Consider the following 23,208-nt stretch of genomic DNA (forward strand, 5'->3'; position numbering starts at 1 on the left):
TCTCTCTCACAGCTGCAGGCAGTTGTGATTTGTTTGTCTGGAGGCAGATGGATCTCATTGGCGAAATGAAATTTTACAGATCTTAAACAAAGTTGTGTTGAGCTGTGATGACGTCCGTGATATCCATAATGCCGAGGCTGGTTCAGGAACACACACAGAGCTCGTTATTTTTAATTATTCCCACCTTTTTAGTCTCTTAACGCTGACTTGTATGCCCACTCTGTCATTGCTGTCTGCGCCAGCATTTACATACTATCTTACCACAGTGTCATGAAACTAGAGGCCCTTTAGTTTAACATATACCAAGGTGACTCATTGTGGCTTTTTGAAGTAAAAATAATAAGTTTACATAAACCTTAAAGGAACAGTGTGTAGAATTTAGGGGGGGATGTAGTGGCATCTAGCTGTGAGGATTGCACATTGCAACCAGTTGAAACTTCTCCTCATTAGGATTTCTTAAGTGTTTATTGTTCAGGAAGTTTTTACTGGGTGCTGAATTATCCACAGAGCCCCCCAATAGTGTGTGCATTAAAAGCCCTTTGAAGCCTGTAATAGCAGTCTTCAACAACCACGTCAGATTTTAAATGCCTTGCGGCGTGTGGTATCAATGCGTACATGACGGCAACTCCGGCATGGTGTATTTAGGCTCAACATATTCCATTAACTTCCTGTAGCCTTTACCGTCAACAAAGTTAAGTGGAAGCATATCTTGCAATCAACGTCGTGATGACCTGCGTTATCTTCTCAGACCGGGCGGGACCACAGCATCTCCGGGTGAATGATGTCAAATTGGTCTGAGTGTGGCTAGCGGTGACAGCAGCAGCAGTTGTCGTACTGTGCAGGTTAACATCCAAATGCTTGAGCTGAATGTGATTGTGCATTCCTCGAGTCAAGCAATTATATGCCGTTTTTTTCTGACGTAGCCTTCATGCTACCTTGTTTTTATTTTCTAGATCAAAGTACTGCCAACCGCGCCGGTTTTGCGAGAGGGCATCTCTACTCGAGCATTACCGCGTACAGGGGGACTGCTGTCAGTCGGCCCTGTAGCCCCCACTAGTGGTGGGCGGCTATATGACAGTTAAGCAGCCTTATACATGAATAAAACACTAACTGGTTTAACCGACTAATATTTCTGGTGCCGACTAGCGAGGGGGCGGACGTTTAATCGTTTAGACGACTAATCGCACGCATCCCTAATAAAACACAGGATAAAGCAGTTTCATGTAAAAAAAAAAAAATCATGTGTTTTTCTGATCTTGGAGGGGCTGCTAACTACAGTGGCCTATGCAACACGCACATGGCCCTATCTAGAGCCAGTGTTTGGTTTGTCCATTCTGGGCTACTGTAGAAAGATGGTGGTGTAATATGGTGGAGTCCGTGGACAAGGGCTAGCTCTATATGTAAATATAAAAGGCTATTTCTATAACGATAACGAAAATGATTCTTATTTTAGGTGATTGATCATACGTTAGAGAAGCATGATTATTATATCATACTCCATTTCTGCCAGTATGTCCCCCTAAATCCTGCACACTGGACCTTTAAATCTAACCTAAACCAAAATGTTTGTCAATCATAAAAATCAGCTTTCAAGAATATTTTCTTCTCCCTCATGGTTCATATGAAGGACCGAGTTTGTAATTAAAATAATAAGCAGCCAGAAAAGAGCAGCTTTGGGGTTTTTAGAGTTTATCCAGACATAATGATGCAGACTTTCTCTGCATCAATATTTTTGCACTTCTTTTGGTTGTGTTTTTTTTTTTTATCATTTTTACTCTAGATCCATACAGCTTGATTTTGTCTACCAGTCTCACTGTATGTTTAAAATCCACACTGCTGTTATCTGTTAACTGGAAGTATGAAAGTGCAGTCAAGGTATTCAAAATATGTCATTCGATCATACTGATATTAAACAGTTTATTTTATTTGTGGCTTTTGGGAATTTCAGGTAACGGGACGTGAGAGTTTAAAATCAGAAAGATCGTCAAGGCCTGTGAAAATAGCAGAAAGTGATGCCGATGTAAGTGAATCATTATATTGTCAGGATTTAAAGAAACAGTCTGATAAGCACCCTGTTTATCCGTCTCTGCCTTTTCTTTAAGATCTCTGTTTCCGACTTCTTACAATCCACTACAGAGAAGCAGCTGACTTTAGTCTGACTTTACTGTGTGTTTTAGTGTGGTTTACGTGTGTGTGTGTGTGTGTGTGTGTGTGCGTGCGTTCTTAAGTTGTGGTAAACAGAGGCTGCAGAGGGAACGTATGCATTGCAACACTGTGGGGACACCCATCCACACTGCACAGTGAGGGCCTGAGAGTATCGACCACAGCTTTTATTTTCCTCCCTGCAATTTAAAGGGAAAAATACATGTAATGGGAGTTTTAGATGTTGAGCTGTTAAATTTTTCAGTTTGATTTGCCTGACCCTGCTTTTCCCGTTCTTTGTTTTCTGCTGAATAGAGGTAAATAAGATGGATGTCCTGGCTTTTCATCATTAGCATTGTTCCACTTTAACAATTTATAAGAAATTGCCAGCAAATTGTCTGAACAATGAATATTTCATGCAATTAAAAACAACAATATACGGCAGCAAAAATAAAAACAGCTTAATTATTAATTGAACAGAATGATAAATAGATCTGAGGAAAAAATACACTGTGTGAGAAAGACTGTGAACTAGGCAGTCTTATGTTGTTTTCATAAACACATAACCCATTTCTGGGAAAACAAATCTGTCACTCTCAATAAACACGGTTCTCTCCAAAAGTGAATTTGAAAATATGGATTTTTGATTATGATTACTCATAATGGGTATTACCAGATCTCACCCCCAAACTAGACAGTATAGAGCCTTTTGATATTTCTCACTGCGCTGATGAGAGGAATTCCTTGGGGCTTTTCACAAAGATGAGCCTTATTGACATATTTACAGACAGCGAAGACGGCAGCAGACGATCAATTCGTCTTATCTGGCTGCGTTGTTAGAATATAGTCCGACCAAGACTAGAATGGAACAGCCGACCTCTGTTGTAAACAGATACTGTATCTCATCAGTTATTTTTTAATCTCTGCTGTTTTTCTGTCGTGTTATGTCTACAGTCTGTGGTGCTGTTGGAGGTAAACACTGAATATTAAGAAGGAGAAGTAGATTACATCCTTTGTTTTTCTGCATTTTTATTACTTTGCTGTTTTTCCTTTAGGTGAAATTAAGTCGACTGTGTGAACAAGACAAGATTCTACAGGAGCTCGAGGCCAGGATACGCAATTTAAAGGAGGACAAGGTATATAGGATTCGCTTTTCTTCTTCTGTATGTACAGTGTGTGTGTCACAGCCTGTATTTGTTTATTGGTGTGATCTATAAATGCTTCTTGTGTATGAATGATGTCTCTCACGTCCCCTATCTAGGACAAGCTGGAGTCTGTGCTGGATGTTTCCCACCAGCAGATGGAGCAGTACAGAGATCAGCCGGCACATGCTGAGAAGATTGCCTATCAGCAGAAATTACTACAAGAGGATGTGGTGCACATCAGAGCTGAGATATCTCAAGTCTCCACAGTAAGACACACGCTGCACTCAAACACTGATAATGCTTATAGTGAGAAATGCAGCTTCTTTGACTCTGTTGAAATTGTTAAATATGTTCTTTTAGGTTTGGCAGGTAAGGTGCTTCGAATTGAACTACTCAGACTGTCTCCTCTAGCAGAGATGGATGATTTTAAAATGCGTATTTAAGTACTTTGGGGTATTTTGTAATTTGTATTTGGAGGACAGAAAAAATAAGGTTGTTTTCACCCTTATTATGTATCTTTTTAAAAAACACTGAACTCAGTCCTCTTAAAGAAGTGGACCAACAGAAAAGGGACTCAGTTCTTCTTGTCTTCACATTGTCAGTTCATTTGAAACAGCACTCAGTTCTCTTTCTGGTCAACCTCAGCTCTGATGGGGCCGCAGTCCTCTTTCTGTTCACAGTATAGCCTATGTATAATATATATTGTTTTGCTTTTACTTTGACATGGCACTGCAGTGCTGTTATGAAGCCCCTCACTTTCAGATGAACTTAAAATTGGAGGGAAACCTTAGTGTTTCTGTGCTGTAGACTGTTGCTGTTTGATGCGTTTTACATTCTACATCTGGAGACGTGCAGTATCTTCCGTGGAACAAGCTACTCCTCGTCCCGCGTCCTTGCAAGCGTTACAGGCTGATGTGGCTTTGTCTGTATTTTCAAGCATCCCAGTGCCATAGCATGTGATCTAAAGGGCTAAATACAATGGCGAAGAGCAAAGCGAACCTGGATCGTTTTGTGTTCACAGGACACATTTAAGTGAACCGCACTGCGGACCTGAAGTGAACCGTACTCACGCTCATGACCAGCTCAGGAGGTGGTCTGAGTACAGTTCACTTCAGAGGGGTCTGAGTTGATTCAGAGTGTTCACATATGCGCAGAAATTGCTGTTATTTTTTGTTTTATTGCACAAAAAATTGCCACTCTGCGTCTGTTTAGAGTGCTGAAAAGGACCAAGTGTAACACTGTAAGATGCAGTTTAGAACAAAATACTTTAAGAGCTTGTATTTTATGTATTTTGAATATTTAAAATACGTATTTAATGTGTCATTTTGTTCTCAAAAAAGACACATTTTTATCCCCAGCTTTAAACTGTAGGAAAAAACCTGTGAAACAATAGCCCAATCACAGTGAAAGTGAAACACATGACATGTCCTGACAGGTCCAACAACACGCTCACTGTGAACTACCGGATGTCACACTCCCCTGTAATGGAGCTGTTTGTCTTTTGCACTCATTCAGTTGGCTGCTTGTAAAATTGGAGATCTTACAAATGTATTTACTCCGGTGCACTTATATTTATCTTGACAAAGCTAAAATCTAAAAGAATGAGGGTACCCACTGTAACTGCTCACCTATCCCTGCTGCATTTCAGCTGGCTGTTTACCCAATCAATGGCTGCTTTGACTAGCAGAAACCTCCCAGCATGCTGCATGCAATAAATTTGACCTTGACCTTGACCCCTGAATACGCAGCCTCCCACCTCCAAGATAAATATGTGATGATATCAGTCGCTAGAGAATTATATACAAATGACTTGTTTTTAATTAAATACATTTCTCATGTATTCAGTATTTTTTATTTCATTTTGATTCATTTAATGAGCAAGTATTTGTAATTTTGCCACTTTTTGGTGTTTTCTTACCCATCTCTGTCCTCTAGTACATACAAGCACATAATACCATGTGCAATATGTTTTTATTGGTTCGAAACAAGATGTTCACTTCTATTTTTAGTTGTTCCCTTTTGATGGTTTCTGCAACTGGCACATTGTTTCAGGTTGACTGTCACTATCAGAATGAGTGGTCGGGGACAAACCTGAGGCTACAAATAAACTCATGAGTTCATTTCTTTGTCACTCTGAAAAATTCTTTAGTCAGAATGTTCAGCGATATTCAAAATGTCCAGCGTTAAAACTACAAAAAGACGTTTCATGAGAACATTTACAAAAAATAAAGTGCGAGATCGCACAAGAGTAAAGGAGTATTTTTGGCTCTCAGACATTTCCCGCCATATTGGTCGTGTTCAAACATTTGTGATGCTCTCATTGGATATAGTAAATACAGATTAAATCCAAGTGAGTCAATTTAAAAAAATCAAGTGAGTGTATCATTAAAGACACCCGTTTTCGCCTCCTCCCAAACAGCATCTCACCACACATGGGCTCACTGAATGTACGAAGTGTCGTCATAAATCTAAAGTGGGGTTGTATGAGATACTTATCTATAGTGAGCATATTACCCACAGTAGAGTCGGCACACCTCCAGTTTGGAGAAGCGGCAGGAGTCCAACACAGAAGCTAAGTGATGTACTGCTGTGGATGGGGGCAGCAGCAAAATGTATTTTAGCCTCCTAAAAAATCAAAATCAGTTTAAGTGTGCACTGTATTTAGAGTATTTTCACCACTTTACCTCGTTGTCAGACAGTGATTTAGATAAAGGAAATAAAGCTGTTTCATCTGTCTCTTCAAAGCCAGACTCCATGTAAAAAAACAGTGATTTAACACCGCTGAACAAAGGAGCTGCTGGTCTTCTGCTGCCTCAGTTAGTTTGGCATTTAAAAGGGTTAGTGCGGATTCACTAAAGAGACATAGTGACACAAACTAATTATCTGATTGAGGCAGCTGTAGACCAGCAGCTCCCACATTCAGCAAGCCAAAATCAGTGTTTTTGTTAATGGAGTCTGGTGGCTGTGATGAGAACATAGAGAACAGGCTGTCTGATGGAAAGGAAAAGCAGTGAAAATACCTGTTGTAGACCTTTTTTAAGGTGGTAAGAATACATTTGCTGCTGCCCCCGTCCACAGCAGTACATTGCTTAGCTTCCATGTCGACTGCTGCTTCTCTAAATGGGTCATGACATTTGCCATCTGCTATGTAATACACTGACTATAGATAAGTACCCCATACAACCCCACTTCAAAATATCTGAACCATCCCTTTAAAACTATTATTAAAACATTGGCTCATGGGATGAGTGCAGTATCTGAGAGCTGTGTCTTGTCTCATTAGAACATGGAGCGTGTTGTGTTTTGCAGGAGATGGAGAATGCGTGGAATGAGTACAGCCGGCTGGAGAGAGATGTGGACTGGCTGAAGTCAGCCCTGCAGGGACAGATGAACCGCAGCGATCTCACTCAGGTCTGTGGCTCAGTGATCTCTGTTAACACACACAAGTTTGGTGTGTGTGGGAATGAATTATAGACTACTGATTTCATATGCACAGACAAAGCAAAGAATTCTCAGTGGTCTTCTGTGTTTCTCTGTGAGCAGCAAGAGAAAGTTCAGATCAGAAAAGAGCTGTGGAGGATTGAGGATGTCATCGCAGGCCTCAGCACCAGTAAAGCCAACTACAAAGTCACTATCTCCTCTGTTACCAACCCAGGTGAGACACCTGCAGGTTTCATGTCTGCAAAGTAAATGGTGTTTACTGTCTGTACAGCGCAGCACAAGCCACGTGGTCATGCTACAGCAACTGTATCTCACCATTAAAGCTCTTAATCATACACTTGATACTAATGCCTTGAACATCTCCCATGGGGAAAGAAAGCACTGTCTTTACAGCGTGTGTGTTCATGTTACATGTTCATATACGTTGAACTCCCCAGAGAGGAAATTTGTGCCTTCAGTGTCGGCGTCATCAGTGCCTTCTGGGAGCCCGTCTACTATGGAGATGAGATTGTCCCAGCAGCAGCAGCAGCAGCAGCAGCAGCAGCAGCAGCAGCAGCAGCAGCAGCACAGCCCCCACCTCAGCCCCAGTAGCCACACCCCCACCCTTTCCTCCAGCCCCAGCCAGCAGCCCTTACACCACTCTGCAACCATCTCCAGTGGGCTTAGATGGGTGAGTCTCCTGCAACAGCACTCAACTGGTTCTTATAAGATAAAGGACATATTTGTATGAAAAATGGAAATGGAAAAGATACATAAAATCTTTGTACTATGCAATTTGTGTAGCTTTGCTGACCAATGGTGTGACCAACTGAGCAACTGCAGAAAAGCTTTGCCTTTTCTCTTTTGGGTCGGTGTTACCATCTACACTTTTCTCAACACTAGTTAAAGGGTTGCAACTGTCAATTATAATCTCCCCAGGAGTGGATCATGCATTTGGTTGTGTGTGTGCATGAGTGCTTGTGTGTGTGTATCTGTTTCTCTGCAGCTAATCTCACACACTACTGGACCAAGCAGCCTAATATTTTTTGTGCACATTTATGACTATATACTAAAGGGCCTTCTATAGTTGCACTGTTTCCTGATTTTTTAAAAAACCTATTTCACTGACTGTTTTATACCATCATTGACGGCTGACTCCTCACATCCCTTCTCCTCTACTGGCCCGATAGGGGCCCCAACTGATCAACAAGTGTTAATCATCATATTGCAAAAGGCATATCTGGCAATAAAAACAAGCCTTGCCTAGTCTGTTGCGGGCCACATTTTGGCATCCGTCATGCTCAAAAACTGACATTCATTTTAAACCAAAACATCTGCAGATTAATTCCATACCTGATATGTTATGATCGACTAAAGTTAGGCACAAAATAAGAAGAATAAATTCTCGGTTTTATTATTTTTACTGCCATCTTGACTGAAAGGGAACTGAACTCTTTTTGTTCCACTGCTGTCATGCATACGTGCTGGACTCCGGGTAATGTCTTCAGATTGCTTAATTAGAAGTCCAACAGTCCAAGGCCCCAAAGAGGATTCAGTTTAAGAGAAAAGTAGCAAACCCCCACGTGGCATTGTGGTGAAGTGGTTAGCATTGTGGCCTCACAGCAAGGTCCTGGTGTGAACCCAGGGTGGGAGGAGTTTGCATGTTCTCCCCGTGTCAGTGTGGGTTTTCACTGGGTACTCCAGCTTCCTCCCACAGTCCAAAGACATGCAGGTTAATCGGTGACTCTAAATTGCCCGTAGGTGTGAATGTGAGTGTGAATGGTTGCCTGTCTCTATGTGTCAGCCCTGCGATAGTCTGGTGACCTGTCCAGGGTGTTCTTTTTAAAAAGTACTGATGTCACGTATCTACACGTATTGTTCTGTGTGCAGGGTGAGGAAGATGTGCCTCCCAGACCTCCTCTACCTCAGCTCTACAGTCCTGATGAGCATCCCCCTGCTGTGCCCCCGTTGCCCCGGGAGACAACGGTCATCAGACACACTTCTGTACGTGGCCTCAAACGACAGTCGGATGAACGTAAAAGGGACAGAGAGATTGGCCAGTACACTAATGGAGACAGTAAGGTACATATAGTATGTGTGTATCTTTGTATTTGTGCTGCTTAAATATATAAACTTAAGGTCCTCGTCTATTTCTGATCTCTGTCTGTGGATCTCAGGTGGAACTGAGGCCTTTCCTGAGTGATCCAGAGCTCATGGGAGCCGGAGATGGCTCCACCCACATCAGTGTCGTAGCATCTAGACATGATGGTTACCAGACGTTACCCAGCAGAGGTACGTGGGTGATAGAGCCAGTAGAGCAGATTTATTTTGCTGGAGCATATCTATTATGGTAAAACTTTTACACCAGCGTTGGCTATATTTATTGCCAATTTGAGAACAGAGTTTTAATGTTTGTTGGCTCTCTCTCAGGAGTGATTGGCTCCTCACTTAGGCTAAATCAGTCTTCAAGCATCTCCTCGTATGTGACCATCCGAAGAGCAGCCTCAGCTGCTGGCGGGAAGGTGAGGCTCCGAATTACGGATTTGTGGGACTGGACACTTTTTACACTGTTTGCTTTGTACGCTGCATCTTATTCTCTCTTTATGCTCCAATTATAACCTCAGAAATGTCTAAGTTATGAAACTGAATTGTCTACCATGTTCCATTTTCATTCCTTATCAACATTAGCTTTTTGCTGTAATGTTTCAGTTTTCACGTTAGGTATGTTTTTATTTTCTTCCACTTCTTTGCCTCCTGCTGTACCTTTTGCTCATGGTATCAACCCTCTTTCCTCCCACTCCTCTCAGGAGAGACCAAAAAGTGCCTTGGAGCGTCTGTACTCCGGGGACCCGGCGCAGCAGCAGCAGCAGAGGGGGAAGATGAGCGCCGATGAGCAGCTGGAGAGGATGAAGAGGCACCAGAAGGCCCTCGTGCGGCAGCGCAAACGCACCCTGAGCCACGGAGACCGCCACGCCTCTTCGTCGTCGCGCTCCTCATCCTCATCTTCCCGCCCACTCTCAGCAGACTTGGGATCAGTATGTTACTAGAACAGTACCACACGTCACACTCTCACGCATGACGACAGCTAAACCGAGAGTGGCGATCTACAGTAGTAACGCGTGCCTTTACTCAGAACAGTCTCAGCTCCTGACATGAAGAAATGATAGAACATAATTAGTGTGGTGATTTACTGTGTGGCTCTAACTGTGCTGATTTCATGCATGTTGTTTTCAGACGTTAAAAGGCCTTTTTCACAGTAGACATTTTGTCAAAGAAGGAAAAGCACAATTATTAGTAACATCAGTGCTGCTACTGTTAATCAAGTATCCCAGTAAGCCATGACAGTACAACATGCAGAATACCAGGACCCTGAAACTGAAACAGCTAAGTGGAATTCAGCCGCCATTATTATGCCTTCGCGCCGGTGACAGAGGCATTATGTTTTTGGGTTGTCTATACCTACGTACATCAGTCTGTCTCATTCTCATGGATGCGATATCTCAAGAAGGCCTTGAGGGAATGTCTTAGAATTTTGCACAAACATCCACCTGGACTCAACGATGAACTGATTAGACTTTGGTCGTCACTGTGACCTCACAAAAGATGTTGCTGGCTGTAATACAAGAATTCATATGCTAATTATGACAAATTCATTCATTCATTTTCCGTAACGGCTTATCCTGTTAGGAGGGCTGAGGCCTATGCCAGCTGACATTGGGCGAGAGGCGGGGTACACCCTGGACAGGTCGCCAGACTAGACACATAGAGAAAGACAACCATTCATGTTCACATTCACACCTACGGGCAATTTAGAGTCACCAGTTAACCTAACCTGTGTGTCTTTGGACTGTGGGAGGAAGCCGGAGTACCTGGGGAGAACCCACGCTCCACATGGAGGGGCTCCCCGACACCAGGAACCCCCTTGCTGTGAGGCAACAATGCGAACCACTGCACCACCGTGCCGCCCCTAATCATGAAAAAATTTCATATAAATGTCTCTTAGGATAAAAAGATGATTTGATGACATTTTATATCCAAAAGGTCAAAAGTCAACTTCATAATGTTCTGCAAAAATACTTTTCTGACCATTATTCAAGCCCGGAACTCAGAAAGAAAAGAGGAGACATTTGTCAGACACTGAATGATGACACTCATCTTGGCTGTGCTGATTGTATAGATCTTCTCTGCTGGCAGGGTAAAGATATGTGTGAAGCATCCATGTTTTAAAGCACTGTCAAGTGTCATGACTACACAAACGACATGGATGTAAACTATACCTGCAACCTGACTTGTTCGCGGAGGCATACAACCGTGAGGCGGTAATTCTAGTGCTTTTCCTACTGTGACATGTCTTTATGTCTGCTGTGAAAATACACAGATAAGTAGATAACAGTTTCTGCTTTGCACTTAGTACTTTACTGTGTACAATACGAATATATCTGTCAAACAGTGTTTATTATGAAGTGGAAATAATGAAATAGGGATGTTACTCTTGTTCAAAATCTTGCCTATCACACACATAACACACTAATTACCTCAGACAAAGGCCTTCAATGACATCTGCCCCTCACATTCATCAGTCTCTAGGTATCTTTCTCATCATGCTCTGTTGTAGACTCTAACATTGCTTTAGCATCCATGTTCATCTCTCCTTACTGATTTCCTGGCTGTGGTCGCTTCCATCATGACTGTATTTTTTTTTAACCATACTGTTCCCCCGGTGTGTGCTTTCAGAACAGCACCAACATCTTGTCTTTCCTCATTTAGATATCAATGCCTGCTGTTCTTCAATTAAATGCTGTTGCTGTCTCTAATCAGTCCATTTATGTGAGAGTGTGTGAGAGAGTGAAAGTGCCTACTTACTTTCTACTGACCAAAACATTGACATACACTGAGCAATGCCTATTTAAGCCAACTCATCTCAACCTAATCATGGCATTTTTCTTGCTCTTTTTTTTTTTTTTACTTAAATGTTCTGAGTGTTTATGGATCGGGGCCTACTGTCGTCCCATTTACCACTTCCCAGACTTTGTGAGAGGAAGCTTTTTATTTAGATAACACTAATATGTATGACGTCCATTTCATATCAAAACATAGCTGACGTGATTTCAGTGTTTGCTCAGTGTTTTTATCTGCTAACTATTCATTAGTTAACTGTTAATTGTTAGTTATAATAAGAACACTTCCTTTTTCAAATGTGAATGTTTGCAAATAAATAAACCTTATTTTCTAATGGACTCATATTGCCATGTTTTATTATTTATCATATATTTTTTGATTGAATACACACAATATGGTCGTGTTTGGTGAAACTGTCATCAGTGTGAGTGAGGTGATCTGTCCTGTTTGTTTCAGTGGCATTGTGCTGTCGTCTTTATCACTGTTGTAGAGAATTTACAGCATGCTGTGATTTGAGAGCATAAGCATGCATACTCAACCAATGCATGCCTCCCTCCTTTTTTTCCACACCTGTTCTCACACACACACACACACACACACACACACACACACTCCCTCTCTCTCTACAGCCTTTGAAGTCATGTTAGCATCCAAGTGTTAACTAGTGTGTTGTACAGTACTTGTTACATGAAATGTGTGAAGGCAAGTGAAACCAGTCATTTTCAGATTTACTTGATGGTAGCGTCCTGTAATTTGTTTCACAGATTATGTTTTATTTCCTTTGTGCATTGTCCAGTGGAAGAGGGAGCAGGAGTTTGACCTGCAGTTGCTTGAGAGGGCTGTCCAGGGGGAGGAGGCGCAGGGAGTTAGGAGCGTTCAGGGGGAGGAAAGACCTCCCGAGCACAAAGAGAGACCCCGCTCCCACTCTGACGAATGGCTGACCCTGCGTTCCACAGCCACAACCCCTCCCACCCACGAGGTCGACCTGGAACCGCTAGACTATGACCTGGACCTTAACAAAGAGGTGAGTTATCTTTGTCTCAGTGAAGAAATACAGCCGAGAGAGTTTAATATCAATACAGAAATGTGATGAAGGTCACAAAGAAAACATCATGCTGAGTAGAAAAAAGAGCTGGAGTGTAACCACAGTCCAGAAAGTACAAGAAAAAGATTTTCTGCGCCCAAATTACAAAGATTGCTCCTTTTATTCAGCTTCCTGAACTTTGACACTGAGAGCTGAATAAAAAGAACAATCTGACTGATTTTGGTGTTTGAGGCCATTTTTGTATTTTCTGAAATGCAGAAATACAAGAAGAGACCTTGAATTCATCAAAAGCTCGGAGCTGATCGCCTTGGCCTCCACCAAGCTGGAGAGTAAACTTAAATGAAAAAGAAAATCTTATAAAAACTGTTAAACTACAGTTCAGTCCACAAACTCTCATATAAGAGTTTTGTCATGAATACAGAGTAAGTGCAGAGTTTGGCTGAACAGGCGACGAACGACAAAAGCAGCATAAAGTTGATTATTTCCTCCACAATGTCATACTGCAAAATACACGCCACAATGGGTAGTCAAGTGCTGCTGAACTCAGCTGTCAGCCTCAACTTTATTACACATTTTATTCCAAGGCATGTTGTGGAGGGCAAAAGCTGTTCGCTGACCACGCAGTGAAACATTTCTGACACATTTTCGGTTGGAAATTATAGGATTGCTTGTTTGTTCCTGCAAAAATTGCAATGTCATAAAATGAGCAGTTCCCTTTTATTAGACAGTGTAAAAAAAACAATCCTAAGAGCATTGACTGGTAGAAGAAAACAGATACACTCACAAATAATGATCTTATATATCTTATATCTCATCTCTTACAATAATCAGATAGTCTCTCTTACAGTGTAATTATCGGCCTATCTTTCAGCTGTGTAAGTGGATAGATTTTTTGGGGGGTGACCTGATAGCGAAGATGATGATAAAGCAACTCAGACCTTAACACACGCTATATCTGTTTTTTTGTAGCTCTCCAAGCCTCAGAAAGTTTTGATCCCGGAGCGCTATGTGGATTCAGAGCCCGAGGAGCCGCTCAGTCCGCAGGAGGTAGAGGATCGCCATCGTAAGGTGGAGCGCATCAAGAGCATCTTGGCAAAGTCCAGGTAAATAAAATGAAACGGCTTATTCTGGGTTTTTAGGAAAGCTTTTAGGGATGTAAGAAAATATCAATACTTTTAAGTATTACAATATTATGTTTTGTGATACAGTTTTGATTCCCAAAAACTGTTTCTGTTTTTTTCTTACTTTGTTTTGATTAAAAATCCTGCAAGTATTTATATTTTTACCTATGTAGGCCAGTGTCAATTCCTTTGCTCAGGTGGCACAAAAAGTGGTATTATGATGTTGGTTGTTACAGGGTCTGTGACAAACCCAAATGCAGATTCCACTGCTCTGATTGCATTAAACAAGAGCGTACTTTTTAATACAATTTATGTAAGGACAGTTTTCCTAGAATTAGATTTTGCAGAACAACCACCGCTCCACCCACCTTGGTCTTGGCAAGGTGCTGGAAACATCATCTAATCTAATCTAGGTCCAAACTGGCAGAAAAAGATTTCTGCACACTTACATCTAGTGAGAGTGCGGAAATCTTTTTCCACCAGTTTGGACCTAAAATTAGATTTTAAAATAATTGAAATATGTATCACCTTGAATCTTAGGTGTGTAATTCACAAGCTTTAACATGATATTATATTGATTCCGTGGACAATCATAAGATATTCGCTGATATCAAAATGCCAAGATACGATTTTGATTTGATTTAATTCAGGGGGCTGTGATTAATATGAGACAATATCAGTAAATATCCTCATTGTGTTTTTCTTGGGTGCTCACCATTAGGAGGTGTGCTTGGACAGAGATGGTAAAACAGATGCGCCATGGGAATTTCACAATAAAGGCGTATCTTACAGATGATATGTTGATGTTTTCACTCTGCGTCGATGATATTGGATCGTTGATCATTGAATCGATTTATAATCTAGATTGATGTATCATTACACACCTATTGCTAACAGTATCGTAATATATTGCAATTTATTCAAACCAAGCAGTTTGAGTGCTTCAAATTAAGCCAACGTGGAAGTGCCAAAACTGTAGTTCCTTGAATATCCACTGGGGCAAGCTGCAGAAGCAAGTCAATGTCCACTGACCCCCATATTTTAAAATGCCCAACTTTACAGCTGAAATACACATGTTTACAGCCTGGTACAAATAACAGTTTTGGTCACTATAGCTAATTTCAACATTCATCCCAACCGTACCGGGGATGAATTTTTACATAAATGTGTACATTTAATTAAGGCTTAAAGTTACGCATATCTAAGGACGGGGTCCCTTTGAGAGACAGGCTTTTCCTGAGGTGTCGCTACAGTCTATGAGTCAGATCCACCCCTAGCTCCTCCCCAGCTCCACCCTCTCTTCCAAATATGGCTCCCAAAAACAAAATGGCTTCAAAACTGAGTGAGTGAGTCCACAAACTGATGGGTGATGTCATGGTAGCTACGGACATTATTTTATACAGTCTATGATTGTAACCCCTATATTGTGATATGTATTGTATCGCCAGATTCTTGCCAATGCACAGCCCTACTTGTAGTGTGCCATTCAAACCAAAATACTCAGGTTTCAGCCCTTTGTCGGCAAACATTCACCCAACAGATGTGTCTTTGAGCAAGGTGCTAAATTTCCAGCGCCTGCAAAGGCACTGTGCTGTAGCTCAGGCTTCTCTTTGACATCACCGCAGGTGGTCATGCCCTCACAACGATCAGTGCATTTCCACATTTGTATCAATGCATCATGTTTGTTAATTTGGTGTTCTATTTCTTTGTGCATGGGACAGTGTGCAAAACCTAACACCCACAGTGACTGTGGACAAGCCAGAGGTGGGGCTGGTGGCACTGGACTCTGCTCTACAGGAGCAAGAGAGGATCATCACCATGTCCTACGCTCTCGCCTCGGAGGCTTCGCTCAAGAGCAAACTAGTCACAGGTTGGTCATTTCTACAGTTTAAAATGATTCTCTGTTTCTTTGAGCCTGTAGGTTGTTGAAGGTTATACATCTTTGCCTTATAGAGAATGTAAAAATCGTTATTCCACAGAAACACTTACAGAAATAATTACTGTAAGAAAAAAAAAAGCACACCAGTGCTGACAGTTTTAATAAAATTTCTCCTGGCATCAAATTGACATCTTTTGGTTTGAGAAGGGATAAAGAGAGGGAAGCAGCCTTTCAAGAATGCTGGATTGATGGAGTAGAGATGAGAAGGGCGTGAGGTGCAGAGTCAAGCAATGGGGCTGTTCATTTCCTAATAACTGAACATTATTCCTTCTTAGGAGCTCAGATAGTCTCTAATTGCAATCCGTGTACAATCTTACAGACAGGGGAGGAATAGCTTGATGAGGCCATTTTGTGTGCTGATCAATGACCCAGTCAAACTCTACTCTCCTTCTGCATACCGTTGCGGCTGCTTTGAACGTAGCTCTGAACCTGCATAAAAGACACTGCGCTCACTTTTCATCTCTTTCATACTCTACAGCAGACAGGCAAGTTCATTTTCACCGTAGCTGCAGCAGATTGTCAGCCTGTCTGCCTCACTCACACACACACACACACACACACACACACGTATGTGTGCACACACAGATCTGTCACACACAGTAACATTCAAGCTGTCAGCGTGTGTGGAAGCTTAATATGCACAGTGAGGCAAAGTCAACAATTATAACATTATTTCCAGCATAGAGAAATGTCAGAGAATATAACTGGTGGCATCTTGTCAGCGGAGACTGAATCAATGACTTTCTCTCCCTTTGGTGTTAAAGTAAGGTATGCTGGTGCACTTTCAAATCCCTGAATTAAAAGAAGAGTCTTTTCACGATATTATGCATGAGAGACTTCAATAATGCCGGCATAAAAGCAGGAATATGCAGCGCCGCACTTACGCACAGTATATATTAAAAAGGTGTTTTTTTGATTGTTGAATTTGTTATTCTGTTAAATAATTTGGTATTTTATAATTACTTGTCAGGGATATTGAAAAGAATCTTTAATTTTGTGCTGGAAAAAATTAACTACAAAATATTGATGATCAACTAAATAAACATCCTCATGTAGTGGCTCTTCAGCTATTCATTACCTTTTTTTCTTTAAGCTGATTAAGTGTTCAAAAGATTGAAAACTGAAGCAAACATCACACCGCTGCGTACAGATCACAATAAGCCTCAGACGACTGATAGTGCTGAAGATATTAACTACAGACATTTGCCCTCCTAATGGCTTTCTGCTCATCACATACTTTCAAATCATTCACTGTTTGGGATTATTAAGGAATAACATGTTCCCTAAAATCACGTCGATGTCACTGTTTTATTCGCACATGTGAAATCTGGTAAAAGCAAAAGCCTATAAGATTGACAACACATGTAAATGTGCTGTTGATGAGGCCATCTGAGATGTTCTTGTACGTACACTGGATCTTTTTACATTTACCTTTATTAACCAAAAATTAATCTGCAACTGCTTTGGTAATCGATGAATCAATTAAGTAATTTTATCAAGCTGAAGTGGCAAACTTAAGGTTTAAGGATTTAATGCTTTTCTTTGTTATATATGATCACAAACTTAATATTTTGGGGTTTTGGACTAATGGTTGGACAAAACAAGACGTTTAAAGACACCGCCATTTTATAGCCAAAATAATTAGTGGATAAGAGACAATTATTGCCATATTAATCTAAGAAAGTAATTGTTATTTGCGGCCCTGACCTCCACACATCCTGGTGTTTATGGTGTGTAGTATCTGACGTGACACATGTTATCAAGCATTCTAGATGCTTGATAGATGCTGTACTTCTTGTAATAAACTTTTCTTTATGCAAGCAAGATGGTGTCATCGGAGACTTCTTCATCACCTTCACATCATCGCTATTTAAGAAACAACAGGTGCATTACATTTATGCAATTTAGTGACATTTTTTGAAATCTGAATTTTCTTTTTTTGGTATCTGTCAGCATTAAATATTTTTCGGTTAATATGACAACAAACACAGTAATGTGTTAGCCGTCAGAGATTTGTCTTTATACTGGGACTGTCAAGGACTAGGATCCTTATTTTGGTTATGAAGTAGTTTGTTAATTAGTTTTTGGATTCACTGATTAAAGCTTTTACATGCTAAGTGTCAGAAAATAGTGGAAAAAAAGCTATTTTAATTTCCCAGTGTCCAAGGTGACATCTTTAAATTGCTTATTATTAATTATCTGTAAATCGACTAATAAATTAATCGACAAGCTCTGGAGTTAATGCCGTGATTGTTAACCTTTTAATACATCCAGTTGTATCTTGCCACTGTGGGCAATGCTGTGTAAGGGCACAGGTTTTGTTTCAACACTGGTGGGGAAGGACACATGAAACGGCGAGTTCTCCGACAGAAAAGTTTTGAGCATTAAACACTACACTTCCAGAATTCTGGTGAATTTTTATGCACAATTTGTGCCTTTTCTGCATCAATGTATTGTGTAAATAACTTTAATTTTGTGAAAGTGAAAATCCTCTAGTATTTTAATGTTTTTTTTTCTGGATTGAGGGCAAGTCCACACATAAATATTGAGAGGGACGTGTCCCCTGCACCCCCCCCCCCAAAAGCTACCCATATGATTGAGCAGGGCTGTTTCATGGCAATATTGTATTTGCAGCATCAATGTAATGGAGTACCGTGATTTGTCAGGTGTTTATTTAAATTGACTTTCCAGAAAAATGGCACACACAGTGACACTAGATTTTATCCATGTCGCCCACCCCCAGTGTCATGAGTACGTAGAACACAGGAAGTAAAAGTGTAGTTGTGTCCTCTCAGAAGAAACACTGTGTGGTTCTCAGCCTTCCAATGTCCCAGAACTGCCCATTTGACTAACAAACCAATGTCCTTTTCTCCCTCTCTGTTTTCCTCCTGTCCTCTCCTCCGTAGTTTCACCACAGGCTAACACCCCAACCCCTCCTTCCCCACCTCCACCTCCACCTCCACCTCCCCTTCCTCCTCCTCCTCCTCCTCTTCCTCCTGTTTCTCCCGTTCCTCCTGTATCTCTGGCGCCACCCTCTCCTCTAAGCAACGGGATTCACTACACGTTTGTCTAATCCTGAGAAATAAAGTAAGGCCTAACTGCATGTTTTACGCTGCTAATGTTTTCGAGGCCTCGCTAATTCTCTGTAACACGGGGCTCCTGTGTGCTTTGCACCTCACTGCATGCTCGCTGCTCTGTTGTGATTGTAGGAAACACATCTTGTCTGGGTTAGGGAAGCCCTGCCTCTGCTCCCATTATAATCAAAACAAACATCTGCAGGCAGCCGGCTCATCCCACTGTGATAATTGTGTGTAAATTGTTTTTCTTTTTTTTTTTTTTCTTTTTGTACCACTGCCAAAATATTTATGGATGGTTGAGGAAAGAAAGGAGTCGGACTCAAACGAACATGACTGTTTGTAGCATTGTGTATAATTAACAAAAGAGACACCTTTTGATTTAGCACCTTGACAGTTCAGCAGTCAGCACAGCTGCATTCACAGCACCAATTAGCTCCCCATCTGTAGCCGCGCCGCGATACGTCAGGAAGAAACAGCACGTATCACTGTTGATACTGTAAACACAGAAAGAGGCTTTATGTCATTTTACTCCCTTATTAAATAAATTCTATCCATCATCAAATAATGAGAAATATTCTAAATTTAGTTTTTGAATTTGTAGGGATATATTTATATATCCATTAGCCCTCCATGGACAAACATGTATGAAATAAACTGCTGGATGGAGATTAGATAATGTGCTGCACAACACACACACAGTAACAAAGTGTCCATCCAGCTGCAGTTGACCTTTGACCTTTAGTATCATGTCATGTCAGAAGAGCATGAAATGACTCCCTGTCAGCCTGGCATGGCTTGATATGTTATTACCTGCTGTATGAGGAATCTATATTCCTTGAGAACTTGTGTGTGACTGCATGCTTTACTGTGTGTCGTTAAACTGTGTTGCATATTTCCCAAACTTCTTTCCCGCAGCTGTCTCATCACACGTTCAGGTCTGCTGTTAGAGACGGACTGTGATGTGTAGTTGGTTTGTAGAAGCTGCTCTGCTACTTTACAGTTGTGTGTCTGTTCTAATGATCAGAACGACAGACAGTTGGATTCAGAACCTATGCCCAGCTGGCCACCAACGTCACTAGACACTGATAGATGGCTGAATTTAGGTTTTAACGTCGGGTGACCAAAATTCAGTGTCAAGATAATGCCAATGTTAATTTGATGTAGAATACTGACAACAGATGACGTTGATATTTTGCTGGTTTTAAGTTGTGTTGTAAAAAATCCAATGTCTTCCTAATGTCTCATGCCAATCTTACATAGAATCGGCAAAATGTCATAACATTAACATCAGCACAACATTAAATTCTAACGTTGTAAGACATTTAAAATATCCTTAACTTGATTTTCATTCCAACCAGAATTTAACGCCTGTCCAACATCAGATTGCAACATTTTTCTGACATCACAGTGACATACGGTGCCAGCTGGGACAACACAAAGATATGTTTATCAGTGCTGTATAGTGGTCAGCACTGTTGCCTCGTAGCAAGAGGGTTCCTGGTTTGGTGGGGCGGCGGAGTTTGCATGTTTTCCCCGTGTCACTGTGGGTTTTCTCGGGGTACTCCAGCTTCCTCCCACAGTCCAAAGACATGCAGGTTAATTGGTGACTCTAAATTGTCCGTACGTGTGAATGTGAGTGTGAATGGTTGTCTGTCTCTATGTGTCAGCCCTGTGATAGTCTGGTGACCTGTCCAGGGTGTACCCTGCCTCTCGCTCAGTGTCAGCTGGGATAGGCTCCAGCACCCCTGTGACCCTCAAGAGGATAAGCGGTTATGGAAAATGAATGAATGAACGTTTTGTTAACAGTAGTAGTGTGTCTGCAGAACTGTTCACCAGCCAGTAGTGTGGCTAGTGTAGCAAGTACTTTAACACTATACTATATAGATACACTATAAAACTGTATTTTAACTGAGAATTTTAATTGAGAAAGAGTATGAGAGGATTTGTGTTTGTACACAATGAATGTATCAGTGCAAAATACAGAAACTTTTTTTGCATTTTTGTGCATGGAAAGGAACGACCTCTTAAGGCAGTAAGAGCCCGCTTTTTTGGATTCATTCATTTGTGGCACCAAAACATGAAAGAAAGACAAAGTATTACGTCATTTTGATGGATTCTGCTGTCATGGTTTTCTTGTTTTCTGATATTTTCTATCCCTGTACTCACTTTGCCTTTCTCTCTCGTCACTTCTCAGCTCAAGCAATTTCTGGACACTGAGGTGCTACTTCACAACGACAACAAACATTCTGTAAGAAAAGGATTTTATGGACATTTACACCTTTCCATACAGCAGTACAAGAACTGTACTAAACATTTAACCTGCTCTCTGAGGCCCACGCAGCACTGACTCGTTGCTCAAAGCGACAGAAGAATGGATGACGTCGCAGTGGGAGCTGCCGTGCTTATTAACTATGTAAGAGTCTAACAAGATGTTAATCTCATAATAATATTTTCTACATGTTACTGCACTTTGAATCGTACACTGTATCATGTTTTCAAGGTATGACTGAGTTGCTTTTACTTGCAGTGTGATTTCAACTGGGAACTTGTCTGTGTCTTTTCTTTGTTTCACATCAGGTACAGAATGTTAAGAACAAGAGGTACTAAAAGCGTCATGATGGTAGTATTTTTGTCGAAACTCAGATAATATTCTTACACCAAACCACTTGAAGTATCATATGTACGTACCTGTAGCACTGCCAGTCTCCTTTTAGCTTGCCAAAATGAATTTTATTTTTGCTTACATCAGGATGGAAAATAACCTTTAACATATTTTCTGTGTGACTGGGGAAGGTTGCACAATGGAAATTTATAAAAATGTGAATATTAAAGATATTAACACAATATTTGATTCATTGCACGAGTATTTATTTCATTTTTTATCTCACGTTTATTTGAATGAGTTGAAACTCATACAGGCTCAGCTGTCTGATGACAATATCATTATCAGCCAGAAGTATTAAATTTGTGTTATTTAAAGGACATTCAATGATCTATGACCTCTTTATAAAACACTTTACACTGCATTATAACTGACTTCATTGAGAAATCAGACTAAGAAAGGCAACGTTTACATAAACGACTATCATTGAACCTGAAATAGCCTTTGTTCTTTATTAAATTTCATTGATGCGTTCATTGAGTGCATCTTTATTCTAATCATGTACAAAGGAAAAGTACAAAATGTGCACTCATCATAGCTCTGAGATTCTCTTTGAACCTCCACATTGATTGCCTTGACCTATTAAACTTCATTCTATTATCTGAAAAGGGAACCAAACTATGGCATGCTCAAAGGAGGTGAAGTTTCAATACAAAAAAAGAGAGGCTTCTTGAAATGTTTCTTAAGTTCAAAGCTTTTTCCAGCTCAAAAGGGCATTTTTAATTCCGTGTATTTTCCACCAAGAAGGTGGATACTAATAACTCTGAACTACAGAATTCATATCTTTAAATCATGAACTATGTCTCCGTTGCAATTGTAAAAGAAACCTCTGAGAAGTACATGTATTGACCTTCTGATTCAAAAAGAATATAGAGAAAATGTTTTCTCAATAGAAAGTGCAACTGCGCTGTTATTCCACAGTTTTCAACACAAATATTACATTTATCATGAATCACCCTACATGCGCTGATCGGCTGTGATGCACACGCTTTTAGTGGATACAGCGCCCACGTCTTCCTTCCTTCGCTTGTCTGATAGTGAGCCGTTGTGTTGGGGCTCCCTCCCCAAGTGACATCTTCATCTTTAATTGGGGAGTAATTACTTTCACTCATCTGCATCGTGGTGCGCTTTGAAAAAAAAAAAAAAAAAAAAAAAAAACACCTGAGAGAGGAGGCTGCACCTCCCTCAGCAGCCACATCCTCTCTGCCTCCATCTCCATCTCTCCTCCAGGATCGGGGGCCCCACAGCGCCTGTTGGCCCTGGTGGCTAGAAGACCCATCACATCCTCTGTTCTGCTTATTTTGCAATAAAATGGGATGTTTTTCCCTCCTCCTGCAAAAATTCACCCAAGACCCTCCACTGAGGATTGTGGCATTTCCATGTATTGACGTTTGGCTGGTGGTTCATATACATTTGTTATTCTATGCTCTGGACTTCAAAGAGAATGAAAGAGGGCCTATTATGCTAATTGGGTCCTGTTCTGTTAAACGCAATCAAGGCCTCCCGCATTAATCCTTAACTAAATACTTACTGGATTCAGAAATGCTTTTTTCAGAAGCGGAGACGGAGACACATACTGCTCAGTTTCCTGACAGGGATGTTTGTTAGAGTAGTTTCTGCAGAGGAGAGTAAAATATAATAAGTAGCAGTAAATGAAATGTCTCATTTCAATGTTTAAAGTCTACTTCAGATGAGTCTGGATGGGTTAAAGCTTTGAGTTGTGCTGCTTTTCTTGTCAGGGTTCCTTTTTGCCACGTC

The 23,208-nt window shown here is 41.0% G+C and overlaps 1 protein-coding gene across 21 annotated transcripts in view; it reads left to right on the top strand.

The window, feature by feature from the left end:
* plekha7b (pleckstrin homology domain containing, family A member 7b) overlaps positions 1 to 21,632 on the top strand; it is a 96,538-nt gene extending 74,906 nt beyond the window's left edge. For 15 of the 21 annotated variants that reach the window (XM_033628697.2, XM_033628698.2, XM_033628699.2 and 12 more), the window contains 15 exons: positions 1,949 to 2,020; positions 3,198 to 3,278; positions 3,404 to 3,553; positions 6,597 to 6,698; positions 6,831 to 6,942; positions 7,166 to 7,398; positions 8,598 to 8,789; positions 8,885 to 8,999; positions 9,138 to 9,229; positions 9,515 to 9,742; positions 12,403 to 12,630; positions 13,621 to 13,754; positions 15,494 to 15,642; positions 18,618 to 18,798; positions 20,983 to 21,632. In XM_033628697.2, coding sequence (XP_033484588.2) covers positions 1,949 to 2,020; positions 3,198 to 3,278; positions 3,404 to 3,553; positions 6,597 to 6,698; positions 6,831 to 6,942; positions 7,166 to 7,398; positions 8,598 to 8,789; positions 8,885 to 8,999; positions 9,138 to 9,229; positions 9,515 to 9,742; positions 12,403 to 12,630; positions 13,621 to 13,754; positions 15,494 to 15,642; positions 18,618 to 18,784 — 2,055 coding nt within the window. In that variant the 3' untranslated portion in view covers positions 18,785 to 18,798; positions 20,983 to 21,632. The remainder of the gene's footprint in view (positions 1 to 1,948; positions 2,021 to 3,197; positions 3,279 to 3,403; positions 3,554 to 6,596; positions 6,699 to 6,830; positions 6,943 to 7,165; positions 7,399 to 8,597; positions 8,790 to 8,884; positions 9,000 to 9,137; positions 9,230 to 9,514; positions 9,743 to 12,402; positions 12,631 to 13,620; positions 13,755 to 15,493; positions 15,643 to 18,617; positions 18,799 to 20,982) is intronic. The other 6 variants (XM_078175383.1, XM_078175413.1, XM_078175410.1 and 3 more) reach the window with 2 other exon arrangements.
* The last annotated feature ends 1,576 nt before the right edge of the window (positions 21,633 to 23,208 follow it).

This window comes from Epinephelus lanceolatus, chromosome 2 (assembly GCF_041903045.1).
Source record: "Epinephelus lanceolatus isolate andai-2023 chromosome 2, ASM4190304v1, whole genome shotgun sequence".
Taxonomy (NCBI): domain Eukaryota; kingdom Metazoa; phylum Chordata; class Actinopteri; order Perciformes; family Serranidae; genus Epinephelus; species Epinephelus lanceolatus.